This window comes from Trachemys scripta, chromosome 1, assembly GCF_013100865.1.
Source record: "Trachemys scripta elegans isolate TJP31775 chromosome 1, CAS_Tse_1.0, whole genome shotgun sequence".
In the NCBI taxonomy this organism is placed as follows: domain Eukaryota; kingdom Metazoa; phylum Chordata; order Testudines; family Emydidae; genus Trachemys; species Trachemys scripta.
In genome coordinates, this window is record NC_048298.1 from 128,774,261 (window position 1) to 128,797,713 (window position 23,453).

Consider the following 23,453-nt stretch of genomic DNA (forward strand, 5'->3'; position numbering starts at 1 on the left):
AATTTGGGGGGCTTGAGGGACTGTGACAGGCGCAGTCTTCTGCTCTGTCTACACACACTCAGAGACCTTCGGTTATTAAACATCCCACAAACAGTTTATTTACATTTGTCTTCCCACAATCTTACTGATCCATACACCATATTATTTACAGTTTCAGTTTCTTCTCAGTTCTCTGCCAAGGAGAGGAGAGGGAAGAGAACCCTCTACCAGACGTGCTGGAACAATTTTTTATAGTGCAGATGCTGAGAGCCATTGAACCAAGCTGTAAACTCTGTATATGATGGAAACCACTTCAAGCCAGTGGGTGCAGCAGCACCCCCAGCGCTAGGTCCAGCATCTATGCCCTCTACCCAGAGATCCTTCCTGGTTCTGGCTCTGCTAGCCTGCCTGTCTTCCCTTCTCTGCTGCCTTCTCTCCTGTGTTAATGTGCCAATTTGTTTTAGTCCTCCCCCACCCCCGCCCATTTGAATCCACTAATTAGGCCTCTGTTAGATCCACCCTGGAGGAATTAATTGACGTTTAAGTGACCAGAGTGCTGGCTCAGCTGTTGGTTCCCAGTATTCCATCACAGGGAGTCACAAAGTTCTGGGGCTAATCAAGAATTGGAAGAGTTTATTTTCCATTTCTGGTTGAGAAGCAGCCAGAATCTCACAAGAATATTAGATCTTGCAAAACGTCTACCACTGATATAGCAAAGATCTTTCAAAATCAGCTATTCTGCTTTACGTGGCTGAAATCTCACAAGAGCAGTGCCAGCCCAGTTTTTTTCACTATTTCTAACTGCAAAGATGCATCTGAGGGCAGATTTGGGGTGTCTAAAAGTATTAGGAGGAAACTTTAAATTATGACTGTGCACAGTTGTACCCAAAGTGTGTGTGTGTGTGTATACACACACAGTTTTCTTTAACATACTTTTTCCAGGGTTTATGTAAATCTCTACCCTTTGGCCATCTCATTGCTTCATGTGTGTTCCAGGAAACTCTCCACAAAAAGGCAACTTGAAAAAAATGAATCTGTTTTTCTTAAACACATGATAAACCTTTCCCATATTAATCTGTATAATTCCACAGATTCTAGTAATTTAAAAATAAATAACAGCTTTAAATCCAGTTCTAGGATATATCTTTCACTCTTCTCATCCATTCACTTGTGTTCAGAATACTTGTTACCGATTTTAACATCAATTATACTTTTCTGCCTGTAGCTTGTTATTGGCTGGTGCTCTCCCTTTCATCATACGCATGCCTCAAAAAGGATTTGAGTGTGCATCAAGGGGATAATACACCACCAAGGGCCAAATTCTGTTTGTCTTAGTCATACGCTGTGCTGCAACTGACCCCCTTCAGCTGCTTCTCTGCATGACCTCAGCTCAGATATAATGGGGAATCAAGGCCATCCAGAACCTTCAAGATTGAAGTCATTTTATAAATTGGAGACATTATTATGTTTATTTACATATTTATATTCCCAACCATTTTAATTGGTATGTTCCTCATTGTTTTTATTATTTATAACACATTGTTTTAGCTGTAGAACATGGAGTTTCTGCTTGCTGTCCACAAGCAATGTTCAAGCCATTTGACATATGGCAATATAAACCTATCTCAAAGAGCTGGAAGGGACCCTGAAAGGCCACTGAGTCCAGCCCCCTGCCTTCACTAGCAGGACTAAGTACTGCTTTTGCCACCCAGGATCCCTAAGTGGCCCCCTCAAGGATTGAGCTCATAACCCTGGGTTTAGCAGACCAATGTTTAAACAACTGAGCTATCCCTCCCTCCCAGCTTATTTGTTACAGAGAGTATCTTGCTGTGGGCAAATGACACCAGTAATCTGGGATCTTCACCGGCTGGCTGTTGGTTACCAGCCTGATTTTAATATGTTAGTATTGACCTTAGTGCCTCATGCAGCTTGGGATCTACCTGCCCAAGACACCGTCTCCCTCCCCATACTGCAGTTGTAGTAAGCAGACATGCTCCCACTGGAGCTCCTTTGACTTGAAAGAGAGGCAATGTCTGGCAAAAGGGGGACCGTAGGCTTTGGAATTTACTTCATTCCTGCCCCCTCTTTGCTCAAAAATAGCCCCAATCCTTTGACTTTCAGGATACGTCAGAAGGCCCATCTCTGTTCCCAAGCTTGTAGAATTGGGGGGGGGGGTGGAGGGGAGGAGCCATTGCTGGAATGAGTGCCGTGAGGGTGAAGATTTGTGGCTGGAGCAGTATTTTTTTTCTTTTTTAACAGAGGGAGAGAGGGTCGATACTATGTTTATTTGTTCATTTTAATGTTTGGCAAATGTGCCTGGAGCCTTGGATAGATGCCTTATTGTCTATCTAAATCTAAATAAATATTAGAAAATAATGGGCCTGCCTCTGCTCTGTTCCATTGGTTTTAGGGTAGTGTCAATGCAGTTACACAGAAACATAGGCATTGCCACACTGAATCAGACAGTCCCACGGTCCATCTAGTGTAGTACCCTGTCTCTGACTGGTCACCATCAGATGCTTCAGAGGGAGATGTACAAAACTCTGCAGTAGACCGACATGGGATAGTCTAACATAAAATTGGTGTTACAGAGCAGAGTCTGGCTGAATTTCTGTAAAAAAAAAAAAAAAAGAAAGAGTTGATTTAATTAGACCTTTCATTTCCCAGGAAGTTAAAAAAGCTGTTCAGGAAGCTGAAGGATGAAAGGACTGAGAAAAAGGAAAATGACTCCAACCACTCAAAGCACCCTCAGCAATGGGATCTCGATTACATGTTGGAACCTTTCACTGGACTGACTCCAGAATACATGGAAATGAGTAAGATCTCATGAGGGTCTGTTATCTTAAAATCTTGTTTTCCCCCCTTCTGTTTCAGTGGATTTTAATAGCAACCATTGCCACATGTTAGCTTGAGAAAAGATACATGTTTTAAGTGCTGCCTTGACTTCATGAAAGTTATCTACAAATGAAGTGGGTGCAGAGGTGGACCATACCAGCAGCAGAATAACACTTGGGCGGTGCAGTGTTAATAATTACTAAACTTCCAAAAATATGATTATTTGTATTACAGTCATGCCTGGAGACCCCAAATGAGATCAGAGTCCCATTGCACTCAGCACAGGACACATACATAGTAAGAGAGAACCACTGCCCCAAAGAGCTTATCTTATACATAAACAAGACAGACAAAGGGTGGGAGGAAGGAAGAATTATTATCCCCATTTTACAGATGAGGAACTGAGGCACAGAGGGATTGAGTGACTTGTCCAAGGTCATGTAGGACATCTGCAGCAGAGCCCAGAGTTGATCCCAGGTTGCCAGGGTTCCAGGCTAGTGCTTTAAAGAAGATTATCCTGCCTGTCAAGTAGTGTATGCACCCTTTCTCCTCTGCCAGCCACAGTGCAGAAGAGGTGGCCATGTATCACACACACACACACACACACACACACCTGGTGCCATTGCTTGTGCTTATGTTCCTATGGTACTTGCACTCAGGGATATGGATCTTGGGTATGATTCGTCTCTCACACCAGTGTAAAGTGGGTGTAAGTCCACTGAAGTCAGTGGAGTTCCACTGCTGTGAGAGGAGAATCAACCCTATATGCCTAACATTTTTATACAATCCATAAATATGGGCACACTCTAATTTCCATTGCTGCTGAGTTAATGTTTCCATATGGCTAAACAACTCTGTGATCCAGAGTGTTAGTTCAGTCAGGCCAGTACTGCTGCTGTGACTTCAGCTGCAGTTATTGCACTAATACCACTGGTCTTCATACATTTGAAGGTGAAGAACCAAGCCCATAACAGCCTCCGCCACACAACAGAAAAGACGTCTGTAAATAATAAACACTTAGAAGCCTTGAGCAACTTCTATGGAAACAGAATTCATGGTTTGGTGAAAGGTTTTAAACAAAGCTTTGTGCTGTTCCATTGTTTTCAGTCAAGTTACACAACCATAATATAGAACAGAATCTGGTCCATGTGGCAGGTGGACAGTGCAGTTTGCACAACAGAACAAATGGTTCTCTTGTCAAAAGATGTTCTATGCCAGTCATGAACTGATGTTTGCAGATCTAGATGTCGGCTCTGTGCAAATTGGTGCTGGAGTAATACCAGCAACCCAGGAGTTTTCTGTCTGCCAGAGTTTTACAGGAAATGTTCCACCAGCAGAAAGCTTATGTCATAAGAATATAAGAACATACTGGGACAGACCAAAGGTCCATCTAGCCCAGTATCCTGACTTCTGACTGTGGCCAATGCCAGGTGCCCCAGAGGGAATGAACAGAACAGGTAATTATCAAGTGATCCATCCCCTGCCGCCCATTTCCAGCTTCTGTCAAACAGAGGCTAGGGACACCATCTCTGCCCATCCTGGCTAATAGCCATTGATGGACCTATCCTCCATGAATTTATCTAGTTCTTTTTTAACCCTGTTATAGTCTTAGCCTTCACAACATCCTGTGACAAAGAGTTCCACATGTTGACTGTGCATTGTGTGAAGAAATACTTCCTTTTGTTTGTTTTAAACCTGCTGCAGATTAATTTCATTTGGTGACCCCTAGTTCTTATGTTATGAGGAGTAAATAACACTTCCTTATTTACTTTCTCCAGAACAGTCATGATTGTATAGATCTCAATCATATTCCCCCTTTGTCGTCTCTTTTCTAAGCTGAAAAGTCCCAGTTTTACTAATCTCTCCTCATACGACAGTCGTTCCATACCCCTAATAATTTTTGTTGCCCTTTTCTGAACCTTTTCCAATTCCAATATATCTTTTTTGAGATGGGGTGACCACATCTGCACGTAGCAGTCAAGATGTGGGCATACTATGAATTTATATAGAGGCAATATGATATTTCCTGTCTTATTATCTAACCCTTTCTTAATGATTCCTAACATTCTGTTAGCTGTTTTTGACTGCCACTGCACATTGAATCGATGTTTTCAGAGAACTATCCACAATGACTCCAAGATCTCTTTCTTGAGTGGTAACAGCTAATTTAGAACCCATCATTTTATATGTATAGTTGGGATTATGTTTTCTAATGTGCATTACTTTGCATTTATCAACACTGAATTTCATCTGCCATTTTGTTGCCCAGTTACCTACTTTTGACAGTTCCTTTTGTAGCTCTTCGCAGTCTGCCTGGGACTTAACTATCTTGAGTAGTTTTATATCATCTGCAAATTTTGCCACCTCACTGTTTACCCCTTTTTCCAGATCATTTATAAATATGTTGAATAGGACTGATCCCAATACAGACCCTAGGGGACACCACTATTTACATCTCTCCATTCTGAAAATTGACCATTTATTCCTACCCTTTGTTCCTATCTTTTAACCAGTTACCAATCCATGAGAGCACCTTCCCTCTTATCCCATGACAGCTTACTTTGCTTAAGAGCCTTTGGTGAGGGACCTTGTCAAAGGCTTTCTGAAAATCTAAGTACAGTATATCCACTGGATCCCCTTGTCCAGATGCTTGTTGACCCCCTCAAAGAATTCTAGTAGATTGGTGACGCATGATTTCCCTTTACAAAAACCATGTTGACTGTTCCCCAACAAATTATGTTCATCTATGTGTCTGACAATTTTGTTCTTTACTATAGTTTCAACCAGTTTGCCTGGTACTGAAGTCAGGCTTACCAGCCTGTACCTACCTAGTTCTTAGTTATCCTCCTTTGGACTCTATTCACCCCCACTTCCCATCAGCAAAGAGAGGAGCATAATTTCTACTACCAAGAGAGGACAGTGATACCAGGCATGAATTTGACCCAGGATGCACATCGGCATCTTCTTCACACAGCGCACAGTCAACTTGTGGAACTCCTTACCTGAGGAGGTTGTGAAGGCTAGGACTATAACAACATTTAAAAGAGAACTGGATAAATTCATGGAGGTTAAGTCCATTAATGGCTATTAGGCAGGAGGGTTAGGAATGGTGTCCCTAGCCTCTGTTTGTCAGAGGGTGGAGATGGATGGCAAGAGAAAGATCACTTGAGCATTACCTGTCAGGTTCACTCCCTCTGGGGCACCTGGCATTGGCCACTGTCAATAGACAGGATACTGGGCTAGATGGACCTTTGGTTTGACCCAGTACGGCCGTTTTTATGTTCTTATCTGAGACGGAATTCCAAAGCAAAGCTTATAAAGGGCTCCTTTCCCATTCTAAGTGTGCATGTAGAAAACGCTCTGAGGAGCATCAGTATGAATCAGCAGAACCCAAGAGGGCAGAGGTGCAAATAATCACCAAATGACTCAATGATGCAGTTCTGGGATACAATCCAACTGCATCAATCCGCAGGGACATGAGACTACAGAGAAGCAGTATGCAGGGATTCCAGGGAATAAGTTAGAGGCCAGAGTGTTCACACTAGATACAAAACAAAATTGCTGCCTACCCCAAAGCATTACTGCAGCATCAAAAGAGGATCCCAGAGGGACCAAGCACGGCACAAGCTTCAGGGTAGGAAAGCATTCAGAAAAGAACCACTGCTCATCGCACGTATGGCAAATTATCTGAAATCAGACATCTGTTAAATATTGTATGTTACACCTTCGTCTTAAACTACAGACAATCCACTGTAACAAAAGCACCTGAATATATGCATTTTATGATACAACGTGTGTCAGAAAGACAGACATATTTTATGTAAATATTTTAATTGATGTTTATAATGGCAAGTGCATTGTATTATTCTCTATAGCAGGGGTGGGAAAACTAGGCCTGCGGGCCACATCCGCCCCGCAGAACTGTCCTGCCTGGCCCCTGAGCTCCTGGCCTGGGAGGCTAGCCCCGGCCCCTCCCCTGCTGTCCTCCCTCCACCCTCAGCCTCAGCTCGCTTGCTCTGCCGCCGGCGCAATGCTCTGGGTGGTGGGGCTGTGAGCTCCTGAGGCAGCACAGCTGCAGAGCCCAGCCTGACCCGGTGCTCTGTGCTGCGTGGTGGTGGCGGCGGCCACTGGTGCTCCAGGCAGTGCGGAAAGGGGGCAGAGAACAGGGGGGTTGGATAGAGGACGGGGGAGTTTGGGGTGGTGGTCAGGGAGCAGGGTGTAGATAGGGGTCGGGGTGGTTGGGGCGGAACAGGGGGTTGAATGGGGGCAGGAGTCCTGGGGGGCAGTCAGGAAGGAGAGGGGGTTGGATGGGGCGGCAGGGGGCAGTCAGGGGACAGGGAGAAGGGGTGGATGGATGGGGCAGGTGTCCCCGGGGGGCCATCAGGAATGAGAGGAGGGGTTGGATGGGGCGGTGGGGGGTCTGGAGACAGTCAGAAGACAGGGAGCGGGGGTGTGTGGATGGGGCAAGGATCCCAGAGGGGCCATCAGGGAACAGGGGGGGTTCGATGGGGCAGGAGTCTCGAGGAGGGGGGGCAGATAGGAGGTGGTGGCCGGGCCACAACCCCCTTCCCTAACTGGCCCTCCGTACAATTTACGAAACCCGATGCGGCCCTCAGGCCAAAAAGTTTGCCCGCCCCTGCTCTATAGCTAAGTTTGTGGCCAGATCCTTTGACAGTTCAGTGGTGCAAAAGGGCCTTAAAGTTGCCTTTCCCAACTATCCTCCCCTTCGCCAGCTGTTTCAAGAACTGTTCTTGCTCACCTGGGGATCTGGCTGTATGTTGCAATCTTCATTATTTTAAACCCCGCACCCCCATTTTCACATGTGGGACTGAAATGTTCCAGGCTTTGCTTCAGCTCAGAGGTGAATTTTGTTTTGAAAGTTTGAGCAAACTCCTGTCAGCAATATTTGACTTATACAAGAGTGAAAAAATATAGACTTTTCCCCTTGTAAATATTTTCAGATGCTTTATGCTCAGGCATAACTCAAAAATGTCTGCACTTAACCAGGAAATGTTGGATGTTTAGCTAGTCCACTCCCAGGCCCTTTGTTTTTATTCATCATCAACAAATAGAATACAAAAAAACACTGTTTAAATATTTGTTCTTGCACATCTGTGGTAGTAGATGTTGCTCATGTTGGGAGCTACAATGCATTGTCAGTTGTAGCACTAAATGTCAGGTTGCAGCTTTAAGCCTCTGAGAAGAAACCAGAATTCCCTGTCAGGATTTTATGGGAGTGCACCCTGGCGTGGGAGCTCCACCACTGTACTGCAGGGTGCAGCACATGCTCCATCATGTCGCTCAGGCAAAGCTCGCTGTTAGAGCTGGGATGAGGCCATGATTCTGCCGTCACCTTGAACCTCTCTCCTTCCTTACACTAATGCAGTGCCTGTGCTCCTCACCCCAATTGTGGCTGGCCTGGCCCTAGAACAGAGCTAGGGGTTGGTGAAGAAGGCTCATTGCACCCTCTTCTCCCTGTTGCAGATCCACACAGGGCCCACTATGGCTCTTTTACCCTGGTCATGCATGCCCCAGGTGGAGATGGACCGTTGGAGCGTCATTTTCTTCATTGGGATTCCATGTGGGTGGAAGGGTCTGCCTGCATGGAAAAACTTGCAGGCTCGGAACCAAAGTTATCAATTCATAAACGGAGTCATCATCAGGCTTTCAGCATGCACTTAAAATGGGTAGCTTCTGTTTAAATAATAATGTAGAATTCCTCATTGTGCAATCATTCACGGATAATTGGATGGATACCATGTTTCAAGAGACAATAATCTGTATCCCAGGTGGATGAAGTACTATTCCAAATATTTGTTTCCAGCAAGAGAACTGGATTATGTGGTGAGGAGAATGGCTCATTGTCTCTGTTATTATGCCAGTTCCACAGCAAGCTATGCCCTGTCTGTGGGATTCAAGACAAATGTGAAACAAATGAAACCTAAGCTGCTCCTCCCCTAGCCTGCCTGTTGCTCTGAGTCCATATCACTAAATTCAGCTGTCAGATTCACTGCTGAGTGACTCAGACCACCCACATGGACAGGAAGCACTTTAAGCAGCTCAGCACTGAACCTGTCAGTTGAGATTGTTCTGAAGGGCATCAAGCAGCAATGGAGAGGCCAGGAGCAACTAGATGTAGCATATTTACATTTTTTTCTAAATTGGACTCGAGAACATGGCTTCAGGAGGGAGAGGGTGTGGAAATCCAAAGATGGGGGGTGGGGTTATCCTCTTTAATTGTTTAAAATGACAGTGTACTTGGGCTATAAAATGAGATGGGGTATCTGGGAAAATGAAGGGGATTCCTGATTGTTGTTACAGAGCCAGATTCTTAAGTCCTTCCCCAATTTTCATTCTGTCCTTACTCAGGCAAACTACTGTTGGAGTCAATTTGCTGTTTGCTTGAATGATGCATAAGTAAAAGCTGAATAAAGCTCTCCAGTTTTGGCTCTGTGGGTATGGCAGGTACTCAGAACCTATCCAGATATTGGGGAACAGTCCTCAAAAAAGGACTGAGGGCCAGATGTGTGGAAATATTTTAGGTACTTATGTCCCTATTATCAGAGTGTCTACTGCTGTGAGAGAAGGAAATACTGTTTATTCACATTTTACTGATGGAGAGTGGAGGAACAGGAAAAACAAGTGATTTGCCCAAAGTCACACAGGAAGTCTGTGACAGAGCAGAGATTTGAACCCAGGTCTCCCGAAGTCTAGGCTAGGGCCCTAGCCACAGGACCCTCCTGCCCTTTTGCATTGCCTTTGCAGACTTCAATCAGGAGGGGATGAAAGTAAGCTGGGGAGTCTGCCTGCCTACTACCCCCGTACACAGATCCTGTACATCTCCTGTAGGTCCAGCACAATCCCTGTCAGAGATTGTGTCTCTGACGGGGGGTTGCAGAGGGCTGAGGGTGTGCTTTTCAGAATGATGAAGGGGTGAGCAGGAGTTTTTTGTTTTTTTTTACATGGCTGGCTGAATTCCTGTTTGAAATGATTATTTCAATGGTGCTGGGATTTTACTGCATTACTAATTATGTGTTACGGTGCCTAGAGCCTTGGCTAGCTGTCTCCTTTGTTATTTAAATCTAAATAAACTAATAAATAAAGTATGGTGGCAGTATGCATCTGCACTACTTCTAGATCCCCTGCAGCTTTACCCTTGCTCCTTGGGCTTCATCCTGGGCATTCTGGCTTAATCCAGCAAGCTCTGAAGTCTGTGAGTAGTGCCACTGAAATCAGTGGGACTATTCACATGCTTAAGTGTTGTGCTCAGCTTGGCTACAGTGTTATTTAGCACCATTCAAGATTGAGTCCCTTGACAACATGGTTCCCTTGGCCCCGTTTCCATGGATTCCCCACTCAGTACCTACTTCTGTCCTGATACACTTGTAAGGGGGTTCTCCAGCACTAATATAACCTTTGACTGTAGGCACTTTCCTCATCAATTTGTACTGGGTGTCAGGGAAGGGTGACAGACATTGTACCTTATTGCCTTCCCCTGGAAATCAAAGGGGAGTCTTGCCACTGATTTTAATAGAAGCAGGAGTGAACCCTTCATCTAAACTTTAGAAAAGCTTTCCACTAATTGCTACATAAACTCTTGACTCTAAAGCAGGGGTGGGCAAACTTTTTGACCTGAGGGCCACATCAGGGTTCCAAAACTGTATGGAGGGCCGGGTAGGGAAGGCTGTGCCTCCCCAAACAGCCTGGTCCCTGCCCACTATTCGCACCCTCCCACTTCCCACCCCCTGACTTCCATCCTCAGAACCGCCAACCCGTCCAACCCCCCCGCTCCTTGTCCGCTCACCACCACTCCCTGAGACCCCACCCCTTATCCAACCCCACCTTCTCCCTGTCCCCTGACTGCCCCAACCCCTATCCACACCCCTGCCGCCTGACAGGCCCCCCTGGGACACCCAGGCCTATCCAACCCCCCTGTTCCTCGTCCCCTGACCACCACCCCCAGAACCTCTGCCCCATCCAACCGCCCCAGGTCCCTGTCCCCCCGGGATCCCCTGCCCCTTAGCCACCCACGCCGCCGCACAGTCTAGAGCACCAGGGCAGGCCGGCAGCTCTCGCTGCCACGCTGCCTGGCAGGAGCTCGCAGCACTGCCCCCCAGAGCACTGGCGGCACAGCGAGCTAAGGCTGCGGGGGAGGGAGGACAACAGGGGAGGGGCTGGGAGCTAGCCTCCCCAGCCAGGAGCTCAAGGGCCGGGCAGGAGGGTCCTGCGGGCCGGATGTGGCCCGTGGGCCGCAGTTTGCCCACTTCTGCTCTAAGGGTATGTCTACACTGCAGTCAGGAGGTATGACTGCAGAATATGTAGACATTCATACATAAAGCCCGGGCTGGTGCAGCTTTACTGCTATTGTTACTCAAGCTAGCTTTGATCTAGCTAGCTAGCTAGCTCAGGTACTGGAGCAGTGAAGCCATGACAGCACAAGCTTCAGCATGGGCTAAGCTAGCCCTGCAAGTACTGTAATTACCCAAGCTTCTGGGAGGACTTGTACCACCTGTGCTGAAGCCACAGTAAAGCTTCACCGTTACCAGAACCTGTGCTAGCTACAGTAAAGCTAGCTCAGGTATATCTACTCAACCTGTAATCCTGCTCTATGACTGCAGTGTAGACATACCCTAACTTTGTCAGGAGGTGGAATCCAGGAGATCAGCGTTCCTGCTACTGGCTGCCCCAGAATTTGACCCAACGTCTTCATCCTGTATGGCAAGTGGTGACCCTCAATCAGTCCAGTGCAAAGTGATCACCAGATTATTTCTCAATAAAACTTCTGTTCAGAAACCACAACAAAAGATCTTGTAGTTGAAAATCAGTGATGATGTTATCTCAGATTTCCCACCTCCATCCCAGTTGCCTGTTGTCAGTAGCTACCGGTTTGGTGCTCTGCTCTTGTTCGATGATAACAGTCGGTTGCGTGTGCGTGTTCCCTCTGTGTTCTGCCCCGGCTCTGCGCAGATAGCTGACACAGCAAACCCCGAGAGAACCCCCAAAGACCACATACTCTAGTAAGGTACGAAGGAACCTGAGCCAGGTTTATTGTCAAACGAAGCACAGTAATAGTTTCCCATAGACTCTACAAGACATACTATGAATTTGTGCCCCCTGGCAATGGACACAGCTCAGTCAGTGGCGGGACTTTCCACTGCCCCTTAGGCTGGCCAAAGATACGTACTCCGGGACCTACTTTTATACAGTTACAGGACAAATTACTCATCCCTCCTGACGTACTGAGGTACAGCCTCTTGGCTCATTAAGGTTCTGTCTCCCCTTTGATCATGTTGTTTCAAACAAACAGATCTATCCATCATTCTGTCCTTTTGACCCTGTCTTTAAGATGCACCTGCCTGTTCCTTGTTATGTCTGTAGAGTGTCCTTGTATCGGGATGTCCAGGTGCCATCTTGGCACAAGTTCCTCTTATTAGCACTTATAAAAACTCATGGCGATCGGGGGAGGTCCCGGATGACTGGAAAAAGGCTAATGTAGTGCCCATCTTTAAAAAAGGAAAGAAGGAAGATCCGGGGAACTACAGGCCAGTCAGCCTCACCTCAGTCCCTGGAAAAATCATGGAGCAGGTCCTCAAGGAATCAATTATGAAACACTTAGGGGAGAGGAAAGTGATCAGGAACAGTCAGCATGGATTCACCAAGGACAAGTCATGCCTGAGTAACCTAATTGCCTTCTATGATGAGAAAACTGGCTCTGTGGATGAGGGGAAAGCAGTGGATGTGTTATTCCTTGACTTTAGCAAAGCTTTTGATACGGTCTCCCACAGTATTCTTGCCGCCAAGTTAAAGAAGTATGGGATGAATGGACTGTAAGGTGGATAGAAAGCTGACTAGATCGTCGAGGTCAACGGGTAGTGATCAATGGCTCCATGTCTAATTGGCAGCCGGTTTCAAGCGGAGTGCCCCAAGGGTCGGTCCTCGGGCTGGTTTGTTTAATAGCTTTATTAATGAACTGGAGGATGGTGTGGACTGCACTCTCAGCAAGTTTGCAGATGACACTAAACTGGGAGGCGTGGTAGATACACTGGGGGGTAGGGATAGGATACAGAGGGACCTAGACAAATTAGAGATTTTGGCCCAAAAAACCTGATGAGGTTCAACAAGGACAAGTGCAGAGTCCTGCACTTAGGACGGAAGAATCTTATGCACTGCTACAGATTAGGGACCGAATGGCTAGGTAGCAGTTCTGCAGAAAAGGACCTAGGGATCACAGTGGACGAGAAGCTGGATATGAGTCAACAGTGTGCTCTTGTTGACAAGAAGGCTAATGGTATTTTGGGCTGTATAAGAAGGGGCATTGCCAGCAGATTGATGGATGTGATCATTCCCCTTTATTCGACATTGGTGAGGCCTCATCTGGAGTACTGTGTCCAGTTTTGGGCCCCACACTACAAGAAGGATGTGGAAAAATTGGAAAGAGTCCAGCGGAGGGCAACAAAAATGATTAGGGGTCTGGAGCACATGACTTATGAGGAGAGGCTGAGGGAACTGGGATTGTTTAGTCTCCAGAAGAGAAGAATGAGGGGGGATTTGATAGCTGCTTTCAACTACCTGAAGGGGGGTTCCAAAGAGGATGGAGCTTGGCTGTTCTCAGTGGTGGCAGATGACAGAACAAGGAGCAATGGTCTCAAGTTGCAGTGGGGGAGGTCTAGGTTGGATATTAGGAAACACTATTTCACTAGGAGGGTGGTGATGCACTGGAATGCGTTACCTAAGGAGGTGGTGGAATCTCCTTCCTTGGAGGTTTTTAAGGTCATGCTTGACAAAGCCCTGGCTGGGATGATTTAGTTGGGGTTGGTCCTGCTTTGAGCAGGGGGTTGGACTAGATGACCTCCTGAGGTCCCTTCCAACCCTGATATTCTATGATTCTATGATATGTGATTGCACCTCCTGCTAACAACCCTCTTCTCGCCAACTTCTGTGAGTGAGGCCTGCCTCTGGCTCACAGCCCAGCTTTTGCTTAGCAATGCCAGGAAGTACTTTGGTTTAGGCTTCAGGCCTCAGACTGGGCCTCTGACACAAGAGTTTATGTTTCAGGGCCTCATCTTACTACATTGGCTATTTCACTACCACCTACATTTTAAATTCCAGTTTGGGCAAATCCTCGGGTCCTTACTCAGGGCCAGAGCATGTCCTAAAGATGTGTGTATGCAGGGAACCTTCAGTGCATGAATGTTTCCCCACCCATAGAGAAAGGCAGAGTTAGCTGTGTCCTTTGTAATCATGCAGAGGTCTGTACACACCTCCAGGGATCTGTGAACAGGGAAGGGTGTGGAATGGGAAGGGCGATGGGGCCATGCATTCTGGAGGTTTGGAAGAATTTCCCCTCAAGCAGGAAAATCCATCAAAAAGAATATGTCTGAGGCACCAACAAAAGACACATCACTAAAGAGAGGCCCACATTTTTCTATAATCTCTATATTGAGATTGGATTTTAAAGTGTCATCTTGGCATGTTATGCGTAGGCATGTTGTATACATTATTGCCACAGAGAAGTGAACTGTACTTTCCCCTTAGATTTCCCTGCCAAGCTTGTGGTTGTATATTTCAAGGCTACCGTTTCTCTAAGAGTACTTGGAATGTCACTCAGAATGGGACTGATTTGGCCATCCTTGTTCACTTTTAGTAACACTTCATAAGAAATCCCTCTGAAATCCAGTGGACTACCTGAGGGTTGTGAATAAGGGTGGCAGAATCATGAACAGTTAGCTTCCTTTGAGTCTGATTATGCCATTGAAATAAATGGGGTCTACTCAATGTGCGTGTGTGTGTGTGACTGAACTAGTTACAATGAATGATTTTATTTTGGGCCTGATTCTGTGTCCCTTACTTAGGTGGAGTAGCTAGTACTCATGCATTTACTCACATTGAATAGGATGGGGGTAGTTGTGTTAGTGCTACTAAACGTGCCTAAGGAAGCAGAAGTGAACTCTCAGGGTACATCTACACTACAGCGGGGAGTCGATTTAAGATACGCAAATTCAGCTACGTGAATAGCGTAGCTGAATTCGACGTATTACAGCCGACTTACCCCGTTGTGAGGACGGCGGCAAAATCGACTTCTGCCGCTTTTTGTCGGCGGCGCTTACTACCACCTCCGCTGGTGGAGTTAGAGCGCCGATTCGGGGATCGATTGTCGCGTCCCTACGGGACGCGATAAATCGATCCCCGAGAGGTCGATTTCTATCCGCCGATTCAGGCGGGTAGTATAGACCAGGCCTCAGTGAATTTAGCCTCTTTTTACGTCCTCAAATAAAAGTGCACAGACTTTAAGCTTTAGTAACCTACTTGTTATTCATCAGTACTCCCCCGATAGTTTAAACAAACACATTTCAGTGCCTGGATCATGCACAAACTATTTGTTTTGACTGTATCATGGAATGTTTTGTTTTTCATGACAAGTGACTGATCATCTAAAGCTATGTCTACACCACCCCAGAGTTCGGATTACAGGGGGGTATGAATAACAGTGCACAGCAAAGTGTTGTGGTATAACTCCCCCCTCACAGGACTACATTAATGTGATCTAGGAACCTTTACATTGTGCCCACAGCGTCCACAGGGGGGAGTTAAAGCACAGCACTTTGCTGCGCGCTGCTATTCACACCCCCGTAGTTGGACCTGCAGGGCAGTGTAGACAAAACCTAAGTCACATGGTAGTGTTTCTGCTACTTGTTTGGGTCATTGAAACGTTAATTTAAAAATAAAAGGAAGGAAATACAGCGATTTCAACATGACCACACAAACATTTCTGGCATGGATCTTTGTATGAAGGCATGTTTACATAATCATCCAGAAGATGTTTGTGTACCTTGAATGTTCTTTTATGAACTAAAACATCATTCATGCAGATGTTCCTAGGAAATGAATTAAAATGGTTGCAAATAATATCACAGGAAGTATTTGTGGTTTATACTCAGACAAATCACTGCAAATACTTTTTTACTGATTCCACTCAGCTCTAGCCCTGCTAACTTCACTTCAGAACAAATAAAGCACAGTTTGGTGCTATATATTTTTCTAAGCATTTCAAAGGTTTTTAAGATACTTCTCTAACATCTGTTTTTATTTCCTTACTTCCTTTTCCTGATTTGAACATAAAATATTCAGGAAACTATAATTTAGAGGGTAAGATATTCTTGTATGTTGAAATAGCTCCTATCATGCTATGTTAGGATGATATAACCTTTATTCCTAAAGCAAACCATTGAAAATGGCAAACCAAGGCCACAATTATCATGGAGATAATGCTTTGTTGTGCAAATATATTGTCACTGGGAGAGGAGATGGGGGGACCATAATGAGGCTTGAAATAGGTACACAAAAAATAAGCTGGGTACAAAAGAGATCCTGGGGAAAGCTGTTTTATCAGTTGGCTGTGGGCTGTGACAACAGTGCCAAAGGAAATTATTCTAAGGAAAACAGTTGAGTAGTCCTGCTATGCTAGGATTAGTTTTCTTTTCCATTTTTTTTTCTCTCTTCCAAAAGTGCAAAGGATATCTGCTGTAATGGACTGCGAGCTTGTACAGGGACCTTATATTCTGTTTACAAAGAAGCCACAATGCATATCTGCAGTCCACTCAAATCCTATTTGTAGCACTATTTATATAACAATTAGTTTAATTTAGTTGTGGCTATCTCCATTGCAGCTGTGCAATATGCCTCTCAGCCAGTCTCTCCTTATGCCACCCTGTGCTACCTTCTTTGGGAAATAAGAGCTCATCTTTATATTAAAATAATGTTCTGTGTTACATTTTACAAAGAGAGGACCAGTCTTGCATGGTGAGAGCGCTATCAAGTCCTGCGTCTTCATTGGGAGACAATGGTGCTTAGGGCTTCTTGGCAGCTGGTCAGCACCGACAGCATAAGGAGGTCATCATTCCTCAGGTGCTGGCTCAGCACCTCTCCAGATGGGCCCAAAAGGGACCTGATCCTGCAAGCTGACTGTCCTCTGCTGCTTTTGAAGGCAATAGCAATTAAGGACACTCAGGCAACATTGGGCCCAATGTGCACTGTTCATGGTCTTAACTATCTTTGAAACATTGGGGGACTTTGGAAAAATATATTCATTCTGCTAAATTCCACTTTGCAGGGAGAGGATCTGAAAATTGGTGTCTAAGTTGTCTGCAGAATAAAGCTTCTTACTTACGTCCAGATCATCCCTGCCCCCATGGGAAGGGCATAAACAATTCAGGAAATGCCAAGAGTTTAAACTCTTGAAGTATTGTTTGCTTGTATTGTGGTAGTGCCTAGGCAGAGCTGTCCCTTGGGTAGGGCGAATCAGAGCGACCGCTCCAGGCGCCGCTTTTTGGGGGGCCCCATGGGCTGGTGTGGTTGGCCAGTGCAGTTGGTCCCGGAAGAGATGAATCCGTCATTTCCACCCTGGGCCACGCACCTCCCAAGGGACGACCCTGTGCCCAGGGCTCCAGTCATAGACCAAGGCCTCACTGTTCTAGGTGCTGTACAAGAGGCAACATCCCCTCCGTGTAAAAGAGTATTCCTGGAAGAAATCAGGATTGTGGCCCTTCAATGCCACAGATATTCTTGGATCTGTAGAAATTTTAGGGTTTCTATGCTTAGGGCAGGGTCAGGCCCTCCATGTTAGGCTGCTGTTACTTCCTGAAGCAGGAATGCAAAATGTTATGATGTGATGAACAGCATTGGCTTCTACTGGGAATTGCACCAGAATGCCCCAAGGTATGGAGGGGGATGATACCACAGAGAGTGGCCATACCATAGTTTCACCTCGGAGCCCAAACACCTACTGCAGGTAGTTTGCCCAGACAGTCTTCCAAAGGGTCTTGGGAATAGGGGCTGTTGCCTCATGGATTTCCCCTCCCTATTTATATGCATTACTTCTCCTCTACAACAAACAGTGAGAGGATAACATGGCCTCATTCAAGATAATTTTATTTAAAAGGAAAATAGCATGCATGCTACTTTTCCTTCATTAGACTAATATTTACTCTGGCCCACGTATGCACATTGGAGACCAGGAGCAATATCAGAACCATTATAAAAACACAGTGACAAGCCCTTCTTTCTTTCATAGCCTCACCTTGTTTGTTGTACTGTTTAACAACAGGACAGAAATGTTTGAAATGGAATTTTATATTTCCTGTAACACACAAACCTCAGCAGCTGATTTCCTGCAGACATATATTTAATATGCCAGTACAAAGCTTCTCTCAGAACAATACGTCTCTCTCTTCTAGTTATCCAGTTTGGCTTTGTCACGCTCTTCGTTGCCTCCTTCCCTCTGGCTCCGGTGTTTGCCCTTCTCAACAACATCATAGAAGTTCGGCTGGATGCAAAAAAGTTTGTTTCTGAGTTAAGGAGGCCAGACACAGTGAGAGAAAAAGATATAGGTACGTAATGAAGAATCATTGCAATGATGGTAACACCTGGAATTCACCTTGAAAGAGGAAATTAAGATTAATCCTGTAACAAAGCTTTGCTATTAACTCTCTTACAGGAATTTGGTATAACATTCTGAGTGGTATTGGAAAGTTTTCAGTTATCATTAATGTAAGTATTTGATTATGACTTTATGAGCTTATTTTTTTCCCTTAAGCCTAATTTAAATTTTGAGCAATGCCTACTTTCTTCAATTGCCATAAAATACAATGAAAAACTTACCCAATTTGCTACTCCTTGGGTTTAAAACATCATGTAATGTTACATAGAATCAGAATTACATGAGACATGTACATTTACTCATCTCTGTTTCTGAATTATTATGTTTTGTGGGACATGAAGATTAATTTATACAGGAATCACACATTAATGGGCCGGATCCTGCAATTATTAGTCAGGCAGAATTCCAAGCACACCAATAGAGGACTAAGTCTCATTTATGAAAAATGCTGTATGAGAACTAGGTATTCTAATGCTTAGACACAGTCACATCATTCTCTGGCAGTGTAAATATAAGTTTGGATGAAGTCAGTGTGAATGTAATTTACCTGAGCAGTGTAAAGGAGCCTAGGGCCTTATCTCAAAGAAAAAGTTTTGCCAGTTATGCAGCTATTGTTATACATGTTTAGTTATACCAGTACGACCTCTTAAGTAGACACTCTGATTCCAATATAAGAGTGGCATTTTTTGGTGTACCTTAAACCCCTTCTCAAGCAACATATGTTAGACTGAAAAAGGTCACCCATACCAGAAAAAGAGTGTCTGCTTGGGGGAGGGGGGGGGTTATGCTGATTATAACTATATTGGTTTAAATTCACACCTTAGGTTATACTGTAAACCTTTCCCATGTAGACAAGGTCTTAGTATACATGAGAATCAGGCCCCTGGGGTTTAATCATAATGATACCCAGTACTTTTTCACCATAGATCTCAAAGCACGTTAGAAAGGAAAATGGATATCATCACAGACGAGGAAACTGATGTGCAAAGAAATGATGTGATTTGCCCAAGTGGCAGAGCCAGGAATAGAATGCAGATCTCTCACTCCCAGTGCTAAGCCATATCAGCAGAACCACGCTACCTCCCTCAGTTTTACCTAAGTGCACATTGCAGGATCAGGCCCTATAGTTATTTACATTTTCAGACATACTCTAGTTGCTTGTATTCTCCAAGTGCTTTAATTAAAACACCAGGTATACTGCCCCTCTGTTGTCGGTAGCTGGAAAGTGAAAATGCGCATACTTGAGTTTAAAAAATATTTAGGTCCAGATTCTATCATCTTTACTCAAGTATCATTTTTTCAGTGGGACTATTCACAGAGTAGGGTGGCAGAATATGGCACTCAGTTAACTATTATTTGCACATTCTAAATGCTTCTGGAGCTAATTCTGATCTCATATCTGTTTGACACCAGAGTAAACTCCATTGACTTCGTGGAGCTACTCCAGATTTAGAATGGAGCAAGGGAATCGAGAATTTGTCTTTTATGGGCCACACTTCAGCTGGTATAAATTGGTGTAGCTCCACTGATTTCACTGGAGCTATGCCAACTTATACCAGCTCAGGATCTGGCTGTTATGTATGTTGTGGTCCTGCTCCTGCACTCTTTGTAGTCAGTGGTAAAACTCCCATTGATATCAATGGGGGCAGGATTAAGATCAGTATATATTAGGCAATTGTTGTAATTACTCTTTGCTCTTAAAAATGTCCCACCTGCCTAGCTATATACTTTCCCTGGAGACAGAGGCGACACGTAACTGTTGATAGTTGGGAGAGGGGGGGTGGAAGGGGGGGAGGGTACAATTTTGAATCCAAAAAGAAAAGAAAAGTATAAACCTTGGCAGAAATCTGGCAGGGCACGTAAACCCATGTGCCGCCCACAATCCCACGAGTTTCCTCTGCCCGGAGAGAGAGACAGCAGGCTAATGTAGTTTAAAAACACTTATTCTTTGCTGTGTCTGGCAAGTCCTCTCTCACTTGTGAGGTTGCAAAACTGATCATCATTATTCTATATTTATTTGAACATGAAAATTATAACCGGAATTCAATTAATCCAAAACACATCATCTGTAGATTCACTGGGTTATTTTTTGTCTCCCAGGCTTTTGTAATCTCTGTCACATCTGATTTCATTCCACGCCTTGTGTATCAATATGCATACAGTCAAAATGGAACCATGCATGGCTTCATCAATCACACCCTCTCATACTTCAATGTTAGTCATCTCAAGGCTGGAACACAGCCAGACATCTCACAGTTTGAACAGGAAGTTATATTCTGCAGGTAAAGTAGCTCTAACAACACTTGGTGGAGGTAAAGTCAATTGTTTCAGTCACATGTTAGATAAAAGTGTTTCCTCTCTGAGTTAGACCTGAGAAGCTTTTCTGTTCTTTTAAACTATGATCTTCTTAGTTAATTCAGATATGGTTTTTAGAATATGTAAATGCAAAATCCAGTGGTGCCTCCATGCATAGAATGAACAGCTTCATCCAAGACTTCTGCTGAACATAAAAACCTAGACCTCAATTATTTTCCCACTGACATCAAGGACAAAACTCTCATAGATAAGAATGGAAGCAAGATCACACCTTAAAAACACACTCCCTCTAATTAGAACAACATTTCCTCCCTTACAGGGTCCCGTTTTCCCTACGCTTTCCCCTGCTTGAAAACCCACACCTTTCTCATGGTCACTCGCTTTAATACCATGTTTTCTGATAAGGAACACTAGGGGGAATTCCCTTCAGAACCTATCAACAATATTTAGTCTGTTGCCCCTTAAGCCGAGCAGAAAGCCAAAGTTTGGAGGCTTGTGAGGCAGTATTTGGAAGAACACCCCTAGTGGCGGTCATTAACACCAGCCTCAGTTATGGGGCTAGCTGCATTTCTGTCCCCTTTCTGGTCTGTCCAAGAGCACCCAGTTTAGGTCTTGGGCCTCTTGCCCTTACCTGTATCAAAGGGAATCACTCAGTTCTTCCACTCTCAAACCAGGATCTAGCTTCAGTACCAATTGGTATTGCCCTGCAAGTGTGACAGGGTTTAGGGAACCCTATTTCCTCCCTTCAGGAACCTGTGACCAGTAATGGGGACCAACAGCCTTGTTAGAACAAAGTACTTTTATTTCGAAGCTGGAACAAAGCATTACAGAAAAAGGGATGTAAAAACACAAACAGCCTACATTCATGTCTATTTTACCTCAAGTCCCACCATCTTAGTTGGGAATTAGGCAGGCCTAGCTTCTCCAGACATGTCAACGGGTTGCTGCTTGAGTGTCTTTTCAATCTGGTTCCCCCGTGCATCCCTAAGAGAATGTCCTTTTATATCCCATGAGAGTTCTAAGTTCCTCCTCACACCCCAGACGTCTTCACTGCTTGGGAGTTTTGTCCCCTCCTGTTCAAACCAGTTCCATAGGCTTAGAGGGGAACTGAGCCAGAATCAGCAGAGCTAGTAGTTCTGGCAATGTCCTTTAGCATTCCCTTTAATAGAAGCCGATAAGGGACCACTTGAGCCCCCTCTGCCTGACTTATTTCAGACATGCCCCTAGTGAGGAGCAGTTAAAGCAAACCATTCACACCAAAAACATCACCCCAGTAAAACTTATTACAGGGTCCTCCACATTTGCCACAGCCCCTAAGCCGCTACGGCTGAAGGTGTTGCCTGTTTATTATTTCCAACCATAGCTGAAATGGGGACTTAGATACCAAAACTAGACATCAGATCCAGAGGGCTGACTCTGTTCTCCTTTGGACCAGTTTTATAACACAGTATCTCCATAGATTTCAGTGAAGTTATTTCTGATGAACATTACCATTAAGGGAGATCTGAATCTGGCCCCACGTCTCCACTATGGTGCTGCCAAAGCTTGTGGGCATGGCATTATACTGGCTATTTTGAATAAGTAAATCTAATTATATTTAAAATATGAATGCTGAGCTATTCTGTGTCAATGAACTTTGTCAGCATTATACTTTAATCGTTTTATATTCATAAATCCGTAGAGTATCTTGAACACGGAGATGCTGGCATGTAATACTGTGAGTCAGCATAGAAATCATGCTGTATTTCCTGGTTAGAAACCCTCCCATTCCCGACACCGGTTAACTAATTTTGTCTTAGATAAATATCTCATTATTAGCTGCAGTGATCCCTACATTTCTCTATACATACTATAGGCAGTTTCTAGGCAATATTGTAAATACACCTATTATTACAGCTATCTAAAGCAACTGGACATTTTGTAGGGTGGCCACTGAACTATATAAGTATTCCTGTCTTTTATATAAACTATAAAAGTGGCTCTTGTTATGACAGAAAAGGCTAATAACTAGCTAGCTGTGGAGTCAATGGGGAGTGTCCCACATGTGTAAAGTAGTTGTTTTCAAGAAGAGAAATCCAAGTTGTCATTGTTTGGTGTGGAATGTGAACAGTTATCCAATGTTGCCATCCTGATCTATGTAAATAATCTTTACTCGTACAAGTGATCCCATTGATTTCACGGAGTAAGGATTACTCTAGTGAGTAAGGGCCACATGGTCAGGCTCCAAGATATGAGTAGTAGGTAGGGTGGGTGGGTAAGCCAGAACAGTGCAAATGTCCTGCGATGAGGGCTGCAACACCCAATTAGCAGACTAAGGCCTGGTCTACACTGGGGGTGGGAGATAGACCTAAGATACACAACTTCAGCTACAAAAATAGCGTAGCTGAAGTCGACGTATCTTAGGTCGACTTACCTCGCGTCCTCATGGCGCGGGGTCAACTGCTGCCGCTCCCCTGTCGACTCCGCTTTCACCTCTCGCCACAGTGGAGTACAGGAGTTGACAGCAGAGCAATCGGGGATTGATTTATCGTGTCTACACTAGACGTGATAAATCGATCCCCCATAGATCGATCCCTACCCACCAATCCAGCGGGTAGTGTAGACATACTCTAAGAGAGAGCACTGAGTCATTGTGAGAGTGGACAGCACTTGTAACAAGCAGACCGCTGAAACCCAGAGGAAGGACATGGGGCACAGGCCACTTGCCGGTTTAAACTAAAGTAAATGGTGGATTCTCTGTAACTTGGAGTCTTTAAACCATGATTTGAGGACGTCAGTAACTCAGCCAGAGGTTGGGGGTCTATTACAGGAATGGGTGGGTGAGGTTCCGTGGCCTGTAATGTGCAGGAAGTCAGACTAGATAATCATGATGGTCCCTTCTGGCTTT

General features: G+C 44.8%; 1 protein-coding gene across 1 annotated transcript in view; it reads left to right on the forward strand.

Moving 5' to 3' along the window:
• The window catches only part of ANO2 (anoctamin 2), a 297,002-nt gene that overhangs the window by 267,149 nt on the left and 6,400 nt on the right, over positions 1 to 23,453 (forward strand). Inside the window, 4 exon segments of the mRNA XM_034784822.1 lie at positions 2,647 to 2,795; positions 18,048 to 18,200; positions 18,308 to 18,360; positions 20,351 to 20,532. Of these exon segments, the coding sequence (XP_034640713.1) occupies positions 2,647 to 2,795; positions 18,048 to 18,200; positions 18,308 to 18,360; positions 20,351 to 20,532 (537 nt within the window).